Source organism: Squalius cephalus (genome assembly GCF_949319135.1).
Source record: "Squalius cephalus genome assembly, chromosome: 7".
NCBI lineage: Eukaryota > Metazoa > Chordata > Actinopteri > Cypriniformes > Leuciscidae > Squalius > Squalius cephalus.
In genome coordinates, this window is record NC_137128.1 from 36,888,687 (window position 1) to 36,905,801 (window position 17,115).

At 36.8% G+C, this 17,115-nt stretch overlaps 1 protein-coding gene across 2 annotated transcripts; it reads right to left on the reverse strand.

Moving 5' to 3' along the window:
- Positions 1-80: 80 nt before the first annotated feature.
- LOC307160962 (guanylate-binding protein 1-like) lies at positions 81-14,936 on the reverse strand. 2 transcript variants are annotated; one of them, XM_079875364.1, is made up of 11 exons: positions 14,552-14,936; positions 9,848-10,044; positions 9,574-9,701; positions 9,347-9,456; positions 9,074-9,264; positions 8,541-8,786; positions 8,304-8,452; positions 7,951-8,082; positions 3,663-3,875; positions 1,824-1,926; positions 81-1,717 (listed from the first exon to the last, which is right to left on the reverse strand). In XM_079875364.1, exons 2-11 carry the CDS (start codon positions 10,038-10,040, stop codon positions 1,308-1,310), a joined length of 1,875 nt encoding a protein of 624 aa, XP_079731490.1. In that variant the 5' UTR covers positions 10,041-10,044; positions 14,552-14,936; the 3' UTR covers positions 81-1,307. The 2 variants fall into 2 exon arrangements, with proteins under 2 accessions (XP_079731490.1, XP_079731491.1); XM_079875365.1 differs by lacking the exon at positions 14,552-14,936 and adding an exon at positions 10,211-10,243.
- Between the last annotated feature and the right edge of the window lie 2,179 nt (positions 14,937-17,115).

Genomic DNA, 17,115 nt, shown 5'->3' on the forward strand with positions numbered 1-17,115 from the left:
TAGTTGGAAACAGATGCCTCAAATCTTGTGATGTGTGGCAGCAGTGCAAGTTCACGGGAGAATGATCAAGCAGACTCAGAGACATAACATTCTCAAGTTTATTAAGGAAGAAGGATCATATTTATACACAAAATAAAGCAGAACCATCCACGATGTACAGGCAATCCAATCATAGTACTCAAAGATCAACCCCTACCATATGTGGCATATTAAGAAATACAAAGTTCTGTCATGAAACTACGACGCAGGCTGATAGGTCCTTAACTCAATTTGTTAGCAATCACATCTTATCTGCATAGCGCAGCTGATTGGTTGCTGTGGCATCAGCAGCCAATGAGTTTGCTGCTCAACATTCAAATACTTGGCATTGTTTGCCATTAGCTCTCTGCAGTGCTCTTTCAGAAATCCTCCTTCCCCAGCGCCACCTGTATAGATCTGCTACTGGGTTATTCATGCATGTTATACTCTGAACGTGAAATATCAGCAATGTCTGTGAACGTATTGGCAGTAGCAAGTCTCTGTATTTGCTCAGCAGCAAAAATCAATAGCAGCATAGCAGATCTATTCTGCCAAGACCAAATAAATTAACATTGCCATATTACCATGCCAACCTCTCTGAGAGATGTCATACTCATGACAGAAATCTAATAAGTAAGAGAGGTCAGAGATGTTCAAATGTATGTACGTGTCTTGAGTCCGATTGTGCATGAATGTATAAGTGTGTCCAAGGCCTAGTTCTTGTTTTGTCTGGGTGTGTCCATGATGTGCACATAACGTAATGGAAAGTTACACAAGGTCAGTCTTACAAGAACAGTCAAAAGTGGAGCCTAAAAAATAAGAACATATCAACAGCACCCTAACCATTTTCTCCAGAACTGACAGCTGTTTCTTAAACCCGAGCAAACGGCATTTTCACATTATACTAAAAAAAAAAAATTCCGATCAATGGCAGATAAAGCAGATATTTTGGATTCAAACCACCAACTCCAGTGAATGCTTTTTTTGTGTGAATGTAATGCATATTTTCTACACCACTAAATTGTGTAAGTTTGAGTCGGGAGGAACTACCTGTTTGTCCAAATGATGGAAGGTTAATTGAATAACATGCTCTTCACATTTTGTTAATTCAAAGTGTCGCTAATGCTGTAGAAATTACACACTGCACTTTCAAGGGTGCATATGTTCAGAATTATCAGCTCATTTACTACCTGCCCTATAAAGCTTATGCTTTTGTTAGTCTTTGAAGGTTAGAATGGAGATTTGTCAGTGAATGGAAAATGAGTCAGACATTGTTTTGTATCAGGTTTTTAACGTTTAGCTTTGAGGCATTTAATCATTGATCTATGCATAAGGAGGTTGGGAACCATTTCTACAAGAGGAGCGAGAAATGGCATCACATAATCCTTAAAAATGCCGCCGCCACCATCACGCAAGCGTTCCTTTTCATCATTTAACTTCTTAATTTCTTCTTCAAGATTTGTAGCTCTCTCCTTAAAGCCTTTGTTTAGCATCTTCTCCTGCTCCTTCAGTTTGCTCTCAATGGCTCTGTCCATCTCCTGCTGCTGCTGCTCCAGCTCCTTCTTGAACTTCTCCTCCATCTGCTTTGCCCTATCCTCATGTCGCTCATTCTCTGCCGCAAACATTCGTTCACTCTCAATTCGTTTCTCCTCTTCCTCTTTACATTTCTGTTTCAACAAAGCCGCAGTCTCCTTCTCCTCTGAACATTCAACAGAGACAGAGAGGATGTGATAAATTAACCTCAACCACAAATCTCATTTTCCTCAAAAAGCCACTGATGTGGTGTTGTACTTAAAATAAATTACCTTTAATTTGTCTCTCATTTTCAGTGAGTTTTGTGTCGGTGTAGAGGATGCTGCTTGCTTCAGATCCCCGCTCTTTCAGAAACTCATTCAGCACAGCCTCAGCCTACATATAAACATACATATTTTAGATCCAGTCCTGGGAACCCACTGGATTGGATCATGAATACATTTAATGAATATTCAAATGCAAATGTGTTTTTATTAAAGGGACACTTCACCCATTTGCATTAAGCTTTGTATTGTTAGAAACCCAGTCATACTATTGAATGGTCGTGCAACACTCTCTCATTTTCCCCTGAGACGGGAGAAATCTGTTATTTACCTCTTACACTTCCTCCTACAATGACGCAAAAATCGTCATTTTGCGTCATTGTAGGAGGAAGTGTAAAAGGGGGGGATTTCTGTTAAGACTACAGACACTAGTTTCTCATCTTTCCCAGGGTGGAGCGCGCTCACGCTACAGACCTATTACAGATCAGTGGGTGGGACTTTACTCTCTGAAACTGAAAGCAATATCCTCCATCTTGTTTGAAGCTAAGCTAACAGGCGCTGTGGAGACAGATGTAAAGTTATGACGGAGGAGAGTGCTCAATATGATATAGAAGAAGAGGATTTCGGAAGTCTGATGCTTGAATCAGGTGTTTGTGGCTACCTTTACAAGCCGCATTATAGCGAAGAGCAGCCGAGGCAGAAGACCTGCCTGCCGCGGACGAGGAGCCCGGACTGGCTCGAGTTAGGGCGGACTGGTGGCGCCGGTGATCTCACAATGCAGCTACGAACCGCTACGAACACAGAGATAAGAGTCCGTCTGCGGCAAAGAATTTCAACGATGACAATTTCTCCTGGACGAAATCTCTGAATCAGACGAGGACACGGACGTTTGTGTTGAGAACTATCCTAGTTTCGCACCGCATATGTTCTGACTGAACATCCAGGTACCATGCAATAATTCACCTTTTCGAAAGAAATACAAACGAGGAGTAATGCACTATATGAGTTCGCCAACTAACTAGACATTTTGTGTGAATGTGAAATGAATTTCAAGCTCTGGTAGTAGCTAGCCTTGTAGACGGAAGAGTGATTTCTCTTATAGGCAGATAGGCGCTTTCTGGATTAGTGGGAGTGGCTTGCGGAGCTGTGCAATGTGGTGCATTGTGGGAGTTGTTGTCTTTCATACAAATGCGTTCTGAAGTTATTTTTTGTCTTTTCTCGGTCATGAAGGCACCAAATTCAAAAATTATTTTACATTTCGACTACATATATGACCCACTTTAAATAAAAAACAATGTTCAAATGGGTGAAATGACCCTTTAACTACATTTCAGTTGTACAAGTAATATTTAGTGAGGTTACACTGCTAATAATCATATCCATCACGATTGAGTCTGTATGTTTTTTCTGATTTCACAACAGACACTGCACTTGTTTAGCAATTTAATCAGAAAAATGTGATTACGATTAGATACTTGGGATCTCGTTTTTCCTCACATTTTCTTTACTTTTGCATCCTTTACTGAAGGGTTCATAAAGAAAAGAAATGCAAGAAAAAAGGAAAGCACTTTGAATTATCTGTTGATGTTTTTAAAATTTGGTAAATGTCATGAAATACATAATACTGATTTGCATTTTGCTTATAAAGCATAATCAGATTTCCATCCATCCATAATGGAGAATAATTGGAATGACAGTGTAAACAGAATACAGAGATTATGAGGATACAAAACATGTTAATGCCCGGTGTAAAGAGAGCCCTATTATACAAATACATTCACTCAATGGCACTAAGGTGTAGATACACAAATGCCTACACTCACAAATACACACTGAAAGTGTTCTCACCCTTACACCTTTGTTGGGTTCTCTGCGGTACTGTTCAACGATGGCGTCTCTGTCTCTGCAGTAGAGTTCATATCCTCCAGACTGACTGTACTCCCCATTCTGCAGCCGGTTATTCATGTCAGAGAACAGATTATTCAGCAGATCTCTGCACTTTCTTTCCGATGTCATCATATTTTCTTCCAGCAAGTCTACATAGTACATGCTTACAGCTTCCTATAAACATAAAAACAGAAATAAAATCTCAAACATGCATAAATACACTAGTACAAAGACTGAATGTATTGGACACTGTGTTTGTGTGTTGTTGTGTGAATTAGCTGTGTGGTCACCAAATATTAACAAAACAATCTCCAACCTGACAGTCTATAGTACTTGGAAAAAGCTAGCATTACCATTCATTTGAATGCCACATGAATTTTCCAGATACACTGATGAGCCAAAACATTATGACCAGTCACAGGTGAAGCGAATATCGTTGATCATCTCCTAACAAGGCCACATATTAAGGTCTGGGTAGATTATTAGATTAATGCTGTTCGGGGTCTTTTTTGGAGCCCAAATGACGTTTGCTGAATTAAAAAAAAAAAAAAAAAAAAAAAAGGCATTTTTCCAAATGGCATGAAACTTTGTACAGTTGTCAACGCTTTCTAGATCTACAAATTTATGTTAGTGTGGGAAGAAAGTCACACTTGTGCTGTTTGGGGTCTTCAGAGACCCCAGGCAACAAAATCTAATTTTATAACAAAATAATTGTTGTTTTTTAAACAAATGTAATTTTACTCGACACATTTGTGCATTTTTTGGAGTATTTAATATATTTTTAAAATTTATATAAATAAATGTAAAAAATATTTGTTTACGCAAAAACAGCTTTTTATGTAAAATTCACTTTATAAAGACCCACATTTTTATTCATGGGGATAACATGGATAATTTGACATGGTATAGTGTAAGATTTTTGCCCATCCTTTGGAAAATGCAGTTTTAAAAGTTTTTCACTTTAACCAGTTGATGGCTGCAGAGCTCCACTATTTGCTATTTGACTGACTGAAAGACATCTTTTCACAAGTTTTTCCAGTTGTATTCATAGTTACATATTATGAAATCAAAATAACAATAAAAATGACTTTTAATCAAGGTTTAGCTTGGCAAAGACCCGCGCGGTCAGACACGCTTAGAAAATGGACACAATTAATCTTCAAAATCAGAAACACAGAACACAGAGACAGAAATGAAGTGGCACACTTTAAATTCTTAGAATTATATGAAAAAACTGTTTGAAATAAATGATAAACTCTAAAGACTCCAACTTTTCTCTTTGTAACATCTTGTTCAGGTTTGATTCTAATCATAATGTAACATTGAAAAAGTTTTTTTTTTCTCCAGTATAAAAAAAATGCTAAACTTTGACAAAAAGTGTCAATTTGTGGAAAGATGTCTTACTCAAATAGCGGACCTTTTTTTTTTTTAAAGATAGGTAAAAAGAAAATATTTTATAAAGTTAGAAAATATTTTATAAAGTGAACTGTACATAATTTTATTTAATAAAAACCCATTTAAAAATATGTATTTATTCATATAAATTTAAAATATATAATAAATAAAAATACACAAATGTGGAGTAAAAACATTAATAAACTGAGTAAAAAAAGTTTTGTTGTTACAAAATTCCATTTTGTTGCCTGGGGTCTCTGGAGACCCCAAACAGCCCGGGTGTAAACCACAAACGAACATCCCACAAGGGTTAAGCAAACAATCAGTTCTCGTAATCTATGTATTGGATGCAGAAATGGGCAGGAATAAAGATCTGTGCGACTTTGACAAGGGTTATGGCAAGGTGACTGGGTCAGAGTATCTCTGAAAGGCAAGGCTTGTGGTTTGCTTGCAGTCAGCAGTGCTAAGGATTGATCAACAGTGGTCTGGGGAGGGACAAACCACAAACCGGTGACAGGGTGTTGGGCACCCAAGGTACATCGATGCACGAGTGCAAAAAAAAGCTCTGGTCTGAGCCAACAGAAGGTCTTCTGTGGCACAAGTCACAAAAAAAAATGATAGTTATGGGAGGCATGTGTCACAACACACAGTGCAGTGCACTCTGCTGTGTATGGGCCCGTGTAGACGCAGACCAATCAGAGTGCCTATGATGACCCCTGTCCATCGTCGAAATCGCCCTACAATGGGTACACAGGCGTCAGACCTGGCCTGGGTCGACGAATCCCTTTTTGTTTTATATCACATTGACGGATGCATAAGTTTGCACAGTTTACCTGGGGAAGTGATGCACCAGGATGTGCTGTGGGACGACGACAAGCCAGTGGAGGGAGTGTGATGCTCTTTAGGCAATATTCTGCTGGGAAACCCCGGGTCTGGCCATTCATGTGGACGTAAATTTGACACATGCCACCAAAACAATGTTGCACACCAGGTACCCCTTCATGACAATGGTGTTCAATCTTTCAGCAGGATAATGCACTGTGTCAAACAGCACACATTGCTCAGGAATGGTTTGAGGAACATGATGAAAAGTTCAAGGTGTTGCCCTGCCCTCTAAATTCCATAGATTTATTTATTTATTTTTTTTAAGTTTATTTATATAGTGCTTTTCACAATACAGATTGTATCAAAGCAGCTTCACAGTATTAAATTAAAATAATACATCAATGTTTGTTTCTAGTGGAAAACGTCCACGTTTGGTAATGCTGATCAATAGTATTGTTGATTGATTAATTAAATTAAATATCCCCAACTGAGCAAGCCAAAGGCAACAGTGGCAAGGAACCGAAAAAACTCCATCAGGTGACCTAATGGAGAAAAATAAACCTTGGGAGAACCCAGGCTCAGTCGGGGGCCAGTTCTCCTCTGGCGTCTATGAACTAGAGGTCGGATTTAACTGTAAGATTAAAAGTATTATATGAATGCCTGGCTGAAGAGATGAGTCTTTAATCTAGTTTTAAACTGGGAGAGCGAGTCTGAGCAACGAACAGTATCTGGAAGACTATTCCAGAGTTTTGGAGCTAAATGTGAAAATGCTCTCCCTCCTTTGGTGGACCTAGATATCCTAGGTATGACCAAAAGGCTCGAATTTAGTGATCTTAAAGAGCGCGATGGATTATAGGGCGATAGAAGATCCGTTAAATAGACTGGAGCTAAGCCGTTTAGGGCTTTATAAGTCAGTAGCAATACCTTGTAGTTAATACGGGACTTTATAGGTAACCAATGTAGTGATGATAAAATTGGTGTTATATGATCATATTTTCTTGATCTAGTAAGAACTCTAGCGGCGGCATTTTGGACTAACTGTAGCTTGTTTGTTAAGGATGCAGGACAACCGGCTAATAAAGCATTACAGTAATCTAGTCTCGATGTCATGAATGCATGAACTAACTTTTCTGCATCAGAAACTGATAGCATGTTACGTAGCTTAGCAATGTTTCTAAGGTGGAAAAAGGCTGTTCTTGTAACATATGAAATATGATTTTCAAAAGACAGCTTGCAGTCTAATATAACACCCAGGTCTTTTACTGTAGCGGATAAAGTAACAGGACATCCTACTATGTTAAAGTTGTAGTGTGAGAGGTTTTGTGGGCGGTTTTTTGAACCGATGATTAGTACCTCTGTCTTGTCTGGATTTAATAAAAGAAAATTGCACGTCATCCAATCTTTTATATCTTTAACACACTCTGTCAATTTGGATAATTTAGCGTTTTCATCTGGCCGTGATGAAATATAGATTTGAGTGTCATCAGCATAACAATGGAAACTAATTCCATGTTTCCTTATAACATTTCCAAGTGGCAGTATATATATTGAGAATAACAGAGGGCCTAACACAGATCCCTGCGGCACTCCATAGTTTACTGGAGTTATGATCGTTATGAAGCTTAATGCTTGTCCTTGAACACCAGTATAATTTTGTAGTCGATCTAAGAGTATTGTGTGATCTATAGTATCGAACGCAGCACTAAGATCAAGTAAAACTAGTATTGAGATACAGCCTTGGTCTAAATCAGATTGAGTATCTGTGTGCTGCTGCACCAACAAGTTCGATCTACGCCAGATTCACCTCGCAACCTACAGGACGTGAAGGACCTGCTGCAAACGTTGTGGTGCCAGATAGCACAAGACACCTTCAGGGGTCATGTAGAGTCCATGAGTTGGTGGGTCAGTGCTGTTTTGGCAGCATGGAGGAACATATTAGGCAGGTGGTCATAAAGTTTTAGCTCATCGGTGTATATGCTAGTATGCATAGTGTGCAAGTATGAGTGTGTCTTCCATATTTAAAGCTCACCTCCAGTTTTTCCAGGTATTCCCCCTTTTCATCTTTGAATGAGCATTTCATGAACTCAGAAGTGGCCAGACTGCTGAATTTCTGATGCTCACAGCTAAGATCATCTATACTGATTGGGAATGTATTCTTCACCTGTAAAAACATAATGTTTGTTTACTTGAATGTACACTGCATTCAGTGAAGTTTCGAGCCTAAATCGGTGGTTCAGCTTTCAAAGACATTTAAAATGTATACAAAGTTTGGTGTTCTGACTTTGGATAGGATTATTAATCTGTATAAAAACACAGATATGTACAGTGAAGGATAAAACAAGAGTGATTTTGAACAACTCAAATACAATGTGCATGGCTTACCTCTTCCATCCCACTCTGATAGACTTTCAAAGCTTCTTGAACAGCTGCCTGGTTCTCTAGATTTGCGAGAGCAACCACCGCATTGTCCAGACAGGGCACCCTCCCACTGCTGATTGTATCCACATAAATCTCAACCAGGTGCCCGAGCACTGACAACACACACAAACAATTATAGAGAACAGCATTTTAATAGTAAATGCTCCATAGTTTTTGATGATCATTTGGTAATACACTCACATTTGCCAGTAACTCTGTGCCCTCCTTTCAGTGTTTTCACAGCACTATTGAAAAAAATGTGGTCACAGAAATGACCTGTGACCTCCAGAAATGCTTGAGCAAGGTCCTGCTCTTGTAAGCTCTCTAGGTGTGTCATGTCTTTCTGCGAGGTAACAGGAAGTGGGAACACAAAACACTTCCGGCTAGGGAAATAACGCCGGATACATTCACGAGGCAGATTGTAGTCACTCGTTTTCTTACCTACACCTAAAAAGGTAATTTGTGAGAAATAAACATTTTCCCAAATCAGTGGCATTTCAAGTTTTTCAGGCATTGATAATTTAAACAAAAATTTAAAAAAATAATACGAATGTATTACAGTATCGGTAACAATTATTCAACATTCGGCCGTGTGTGCAGACAAATATGTAGTCAAGTCAGAAAATGAATTGTACCAGTTTAGAAAATAGTCTAGATGGCATTCATCAATGGTTATTTCAATGACCTCCCAGAATAAGTGTCAATGGTTGTAAATGTAATTCTGTCTAAAATACCTTTCTTCAGCTGAAGGGCAAACTCAAGGTACTCGTCCTGAGTCACTTTCTTTCCCTCAATTACCAGTTCCAAGGTGAAATCTCTAACCACCCAGATGAATGATGGGAAAAACTGCACAAACTGAGAATCCTCATCTTCCTCCTCTTCTGCCGATCTGATCTTGATCTGCTCGGTGAGCTCAGTAACGTAGCTGCAGCACATTGAGAAATAACAGCATCCTGCAAAGGTTGTATTAATGAAAGAGGGTCTTATATGTGGAAGTTAAAGGATACTGCAGATTTTCCACTGCACCGTTATCGATGGTGCCGCGGCTGTTGTACACTAAAGTGCTGCTGAGCAGAACAGCCAGAGAAAAAATCCAGCCGTCATTCTTAGAGTCTCCCTGAAACACACGGATCAGTGTTTTTAGATCAAAACAAAATGCATTACTGTAGCTTCTCAGGAAACAAATGGCAACTGATACAGGGAAATTAGTATTAGTAGTTAGTGATGTGCTCACCTTGTCCACATCACCCAGTCCCTCTGTGTCCAGCAGCACCAGAACGTGTCCTTCTTTATAGGGGTGAGGAACACACCACATCCAGATGCCTTTGGTCTTTGACTCAACCGTGTTGCCGAGAGCAAAGCCTGAGTCAATCATATTATTATTAAAATAATTCAAAGACTTGATGCAGTTACTGTTTTCAGATATTAACTTACACACATTCAGATTCTGTACTCATTATCATATCAATATGTACTGCACTTGAGAGACTTTCAGCAGTTTCTCTCACCTGACTGTTGTCTTGCCAGGCGGTTCATAAGGTAGGACTTCCCCGTACGGTAGAGTCCCACCACAGACACCACCACCACCGGCTCATTTATCCCATCCAGAATGTCTTTGGCATCTTTCCTAACACACAGCTTCCCATTTTCATCATTTTCGATGAGACACGCTGGAGCTGGCATATACTTACTACAAGACATGATCCTATAAGTAAAAAACCATATACACAATTGAAAAAAGACCCACACTTACCATACAGTGCACCACTGTCCGAATTTAAGCATAGCTGTGTGATAAACTGTGGCCAGGCCCGGGCTGCATCATGGTATTGCATCTCTGGCTCATGTTATATTGCTTTATTATTGATTACCTTATTGACAGGCAAGTGAAATCACAAATCCCTTTGAGTTTAAAGTCTGTGTTGGATGTCCATAAATTTGCTGCTATATTGAAGAGAAATAAGATATTTCTAGGCCTGCATAAACTTTAAAAACAACTGCAACTATTGGATGTTTTATTAACAAAGTTCGGGAGGAGCACGTTCATATAATTAAACCTAATTAAACACGAGTGGACCACACTCTGTTAATCAACCCAATCAACGAGGTAAGAGGTGTAGGCCTATATATATACTGCAAACTTACCTCCGTTCGTTGACAGTTTAACAGCATCCCGCCACCACCCCATCTCCTCACTTCTAGTCCTAAATACTCTTACAACAACGGGGGAGTACTCTCGGGCAAAATTTCAGAGCTCGGAGCCCTCCCCCGGACAGCACGCCAAATACGCATAATCTTTACTCTGTTTAATTGATGTAAGGGTGAACTCGTGAAACAATTAACGAGACACAGGCTCTGTAGAATAATTAAACACGTGCATGATTATTAATTTATTTAGACAGATTTTTTTTTTTTTTTTTTTTTCCACAGTCATAGTTATTAATTTGTTTTTTGTTATGGAAGTCTTTTCCATCACTAAGTTACATTTCAGATCTAATAGTGTCATTTTTCTGCAGTGGAATAACTGGAGAATATGTGCAGTTGCTGCAGTGCTGGGAAGCAGTTAAAGCAACTCTGTGCTGCTCCCTGGCTACCAGTAAGGGTAAAATCTTTCCGTGGGGGAGGCTGCAGACCTGGAGCCGGTAGATATCTATTTTTTACAGTCTATGGTAGATCTAGGGCTACGCCCCAGGCAGTTTTACGCCCCTGCTGTTCCAGATGCGTCCAGTAGGGGGAGGCTGTACAGCGACAAGAATTGAGGTATTAAATAATCTGCTAAAGTTATTGTTGTTTAGCAATGATGCAACATTTATTATTTATAAACGATTAGCTTGATAGAGCTAGGTAGATATCAATTCATTTCTATATATCAATGGATAGGTCTATAATTTATTTCGAGAGACAAAAAGTTCTGGACGGTCAGGTTGATGTTCTGTCTGGCTTAAACTTAGCTAACCATGTGTAAGTTTAGCTGCCCCTAGTCTTCCCTACTCACTTTCAAAATTAATTTTCTTTTGAATTTTCTTTTGTTGCCTGTCTTTATCTTGCGTGAGATGGCATCTTCTGACGAGACTCTGTTTACTCCTTTCTGGTTTGAGTTGTTTCTTATAAATGGGATGATCTAACTATCTAATTTATATCTAAATATACATTTTTTCTTAAAATAGCTTACTGATCTGGACGCACTTAATGTGGGATTTATCATACTCTGTCTTTACCAAGTTCTCTTTAACTTGCATTCCATAAAGGTGTGTGTTTGCTTTAGCTATTTACTGAAACTCTCTCTCTCTCTCTCTCTCTCTCTCTCTCTCTCTCTCTCTCTCTCTCTCTCTCTCTCTCTCTAAACTTGTATAAACTATAAACACCCATCTCTTTTTTTAACTGCTTTCCAAACCAATAGCTTCTCTAGTAAATAAATGACTTACAGAGACATACATGGACATGTTTTTAATGTCATTTTCAATTTTCTCTACACAGTCCATCATCAGTGGCCAAAAGAAATCAAAGTGTCTTGACACTTTTTCCAACAGTGTTCCACCAACAAGGGCCTGTGCCGTTGTACTTTGAAGATCAGGAGCAAATTGATGCAAACCACACTCACCTGACATAAATTCTGGGCAGCACACCCACACACACTGTGACAAGATCAAATTCACCATGGATGTCCTTTTTACATTTTTTTTTAATGTTTAATTTTTTTTAATGAAATACCCACAGATATGAAACTCAAATTAAAAAGGCAGTTTGTGTTCTCGTAACACTTTCTTTTATGTGGTCTGTGACTCTTAGGGGGTCTACAGTGATTCTGCAGGGTCTCCAATAAGTCTTAGTTGATCTCAGTTGCTTTGGTGCATTTCTCAGATCACAACTGAAATCACATCATCTTGTCACTTGTGCACACCATAAAAGCAATTTCTCATTCTTTTATACAAATTGCAAATGCTTCGGTATTCATGCAATTGATAATGTATAACTGTCTGCTGTTTCCTACATTATCAACTCTTTATGTCATGTTGATCAAAATATAGGCCTATTATACTATTTCTCTGTTGAATTGTCATACTCATCCTTGCATAAGTCATTAAATGCAAAATGGTTGACTAGTTGTCATAAACTGTCAAGCATGTTTTCAATACATTTCTATTAGACTTTATTTTGTAAATGTGTCCTGAATTGATGAATTGCGGAGGTGTATTTAGAATTTCACTAATGAAGGAAATAATGAATTGATAAATTAGGAAGCAGCAAGGCAATTCATAATCAATTACATGAATTTACCAAAGCATTGGCAATTTGTTCAAAAGTAGTTATGAGAATTTCAGTAGTGATCTGAGAAATGTACCAAAGCAACTGTGATAAAAAATTAAGGATTCAGGAATTTTATACAAAATTTAACAGTGAGTCCTGCTGCTTGTGAATTTGACAAGATCAAATTCACCATGGATGTCCTTTTTACATTTTTTTTAATGTTTAATTTTTTTTTATTAGTGAGCAGAAGCACTTTGGAGGATAGAAAAACAGTTAAAGAAGAGTGGCAAGCCATAGGGGAGTCATCATAATTAATAAATGGTGTTGATAAATAAGGTTTTTGTGAACAACAATATTGTCTCTTTCTTCTAAATGGCCCTTGGAATTTTAGAAAAGGGATAAATTGTGTTTGTCTTCATAAAATGCTATGTAGGACACTGTTTTGTAGCTGTAGGATGACCAATAGTGAATAGTACAGCAGATATTTAATCGAGGATCCGATTACATGGTGCTGTATGTCTAATGGGCTAAATATGGTTAATATCTAAATGTAACTTTAGATAAATTCACAACAACATAGGCTATTTCACTCAGTCTCCTGTATATAAAAACATACAGTGAATATTCTATATTCAATATTCAATGAACTATTCTACAGTAGTAGGTCATATATAAACTATTCTACAGTAGGTCATATATCATTACTTGTCATCTGATCCAACTATGTGCATTATTAATTTTTTAATTCACGAAAACAAATAGTCTTCTGTAGGCTGAGTGAAGAGAGTGAAGTCCAACTGAATATCTACAGATATTTTAATGCATAGTGCAGATCTACACTGTAACGTATTTAAGTTAACAAAAAACACAAAATTGGCAGTAGCAGTTTGCCTCTCAAAATTGGGCAAAGTCTATGGACGTGACGGTTATTAATTTGTAAGTTTTGAGCGTCGATTTAATGGCGTTATTTCGCAGTATATCCCCCTACTGGACGCATCTGGAACAGCAGCCCCCCATATAGGCCACGGGCGACTGTCACTCGACCTGTCACCACTATTATATATATATATATTACAGCCTATATGCGCCAGCACTTTTTGTTTTCAAAACAGAGACATACATAGGCTATAGTTTTCATTAGAGTTTGGTCTGAAATACCAGAGAGATGTTATTTACGGAGCCCCTAAATTTAAGGACGTGGTGGAACAGGAAGTGTCCGTCCGAGCTCACAACAGTTTTTGCGTATATCTTAAAAAAAAAAAAAAAAAAAAAAAAAATATATATATATATATATATATATATATATATATATATATATATATATATATATATATATATATATCTTTTGCTATAGGGAACGCAAAAGTTTTGCGTGAGAATGCAAATATCTTTGCGAGGTAACGCAAAGTTTCTCGGGGGAAGAAACTTTTTTTTCTCCCATCCCAAATTTTTCCACCACCCTTTAGGGGCTCCGTAGTTAGGCTACTGGCTTATTCTAAAAAAAAAAAATATTTCTAAAAGAGAATTTTACAACAACAACAACAACAAAAAAATATTTGGTGTTTCTTCAGTTTTTTGGCTCTATGTCCCAGTGACTGTATTTTATTAAAACTGATTGCAGTTTTTTTTTTTTCTCCTTTTTGTTAGGCTATATAAAATAATTTTAAAACGTCCCCTATAAACTTTTCTTTTTTTTCTTTTTTTTTTTTTTTTTTTTTTTGTATGAATAGATTTTAATGGCTAAGCCCGTGCACTTTCAGTCTTAAAATAAATCAATCAATCTTGAAATATGAAGAGCATTTTACAAACATATAAATTACAAAAAATAGATTAGGCCTATACGTTTATGTGAGTTAGAAAGCCAGACGTTTATGCAGTAGCCAAGTTGAAGAAACACCCTGTGTCTGCTAAAGTAAATTAAAGAAAAAAGAAAAGAAAAAAAAAGAATAAAAATTAGAACTTACCGCTGCTTTCTTTGTGTCTCAGATGGTTCTGACTGAACTTCAAGCAGTGTGCATAATATTTAAGGGTGGTGATTGTAGTGGTCATCTCCGTCTCAAAAGTACAATGTCTCACAGATCTGAGGGGAATTTCCAGGAAATCATGTTGCTGCATTCCTGCGGCGTGCAGGAGACTTTGAGGCTATTAAGTTGGTCGTATATTGATTTAAATATGGATATAATTAACGTTTTGTCTAACTAATTGTAACAATGAATTATACTAAGTAAGATTATTTAACGTTTGTTAACATGTTTATACATTGTATTTTATATTATAGCCTACAGCGGAAGATAGGAGGCGGGATTGTGAGCTCATGATCAGTAGGCCTATTGCAGCGCCACGAAGTCTGGACTTTTCCCAATGATTCTGCCTGTTTTTCCACGTCTTTTGATTTCAATTTCACTTTCATTTGTTTGCAGTCACGTGATTTACTACAATAGAAACAATATATTATACAGTTATTTATTTTGTAGGACCATATACATAAAAAGAAGTGGGCTCAATGCAACCCAAATTTATCACATTTTAAAAATGACTTTAAATTATATGTAAATATTTTGGAACAAACAAAAAAGAAAAACACCTGTGATTCTTATGTTCCAACAGAATATTGTAAGGGACATGCTGCAAAACCACATATATAAATAGCATAATATTAGCATATGTATAATTAATTAAAAATAGCAATGTGTTTTTAATCATATACATAAATGTCCTTCATACAACTAAAGCCATATAGATTTTCATGATGTAAAACAGGAAAATAATGCTTATTTAATATGAATGTCCAGCATATCTCTTAAGACGTGTATAAAACACAGTGCAGTTTACCAATCATATAAGGCTGTACTTCACTCATGCTCTTGCTTTTATCTTGTCCTACGTGGAGCCCTATGCCTATAGTCAATCATGCTTATATACTGTATAATCAACCTTAGATGAAACACAACATTTAAATTACACACACAAGCACACATTTTAATTACAAAATTATTTATTAGTATATTCTACAAGATACAGTTGCATATTTCACATATTTTCATTTTAAATCCTGCATCACCAGATTTCATTTTCATTTGTTACAATTTTTCTAAACTTTATCACAGTACTAAGTTTAGTTCTATTCTTAACCTACAAACATAAAACTTTCCTAAATGACGAAGTGATTCTTATGCATATCACCACCAGAGTTCATGTCACATATACAAAAATATATTCCAGCCAATATTAACATTTTAATCATGTTCTAGAAACATATTGACTCAACTTTGTTCATTTGCAATAATGTGTTATGATTTGTTCACCAACAACAGGCCCAGACAGTCCCACAATGTCATTGCTGTCAACTGCTCTTTCAAATCCTCTAAATGAACAGTCCTTATAAGGTCAGGTTTGACAGACATCCTCAAACCAGCTTCTGCAATGTACAATTTCCAAATGCCAACTGCATATAAGTGATGTTGGTCATCAAAACATGAAATCTGTATGAAACACAAACAAATGACAAAATGTGTATAAATCCTATATGACTTTAATTTGACTAGCATATTATTCAATATAAGAACTTTAAATGATTTGTATATTAATATCAGTTATTTTCTACTAATACCATACACCATTGCATACTTTTGTCCTGTAAAACTCATATAAGACTTTTTACAGTATTCATATGTAATGCAAAAATCGCCTACAAGTTGTTTGTGTGCTATTTAGTATGAAAGTGGCCATAATCTGTCTGATTTTGTATAGGACATGTATTGGGCTTACATGAAACACAGAAGGTAATTCTGGATGATTTAAGTAAGGAAAATATATGGTTGCTGTATATGAATCATGCAGTTTTTTTTTTGTTTTTTTTCATATGGTAAGAAATCAAATTGTATCTTTTTGGCTGAGCCCTGGCTTGAGCTTGGTCTACCAGAATAAGAAAATATTTGGCTGAGATCTGGTTGGATTTTGGTAGAAGAGTAAATAAAAGATCTCTGGCATGAATGTGCTCTGTAAAATGGCCATGTGTAAGATGTGGTGTTAATTGGTTCATATTTTATAATTATAAGGTTAATTTTGTCAAAAAAGAATAAAATGAAACCTGTTTATTGTAGGCCTAGTTAAAAAATACCTATTATTCAAATAGTACACTTTTACACATAAGGAGGCAGGTTTTAAAGGAAAGAAGACTTGATTATTCTTTTGGCAAGATTATTTTAATGGGCAGTTAAGGAGGTGACAATGTGCACAATGAAAAAAAAACAAAAAAACAAAAAAAAAACAATGAGATGTTTGCAAAATGATTGAAGACAAAGACAAATGGTTCAGTCTGCAGCATCATAAAAGACAAAAGATTGAATGGGACTGAATGACTACTTTGTGGTTATCCAAATGGCCATTTGTATAACGACAGTTTTACTACAAAAAAAACCATGGTTAAACTTATTAAAATAAAAATATTAAATAAATATTTAAAGTAGTATTAGGTTAAAATATTTTTCTTACACGAACGCATCGCTTCAGAAGGCCTTTATTAACC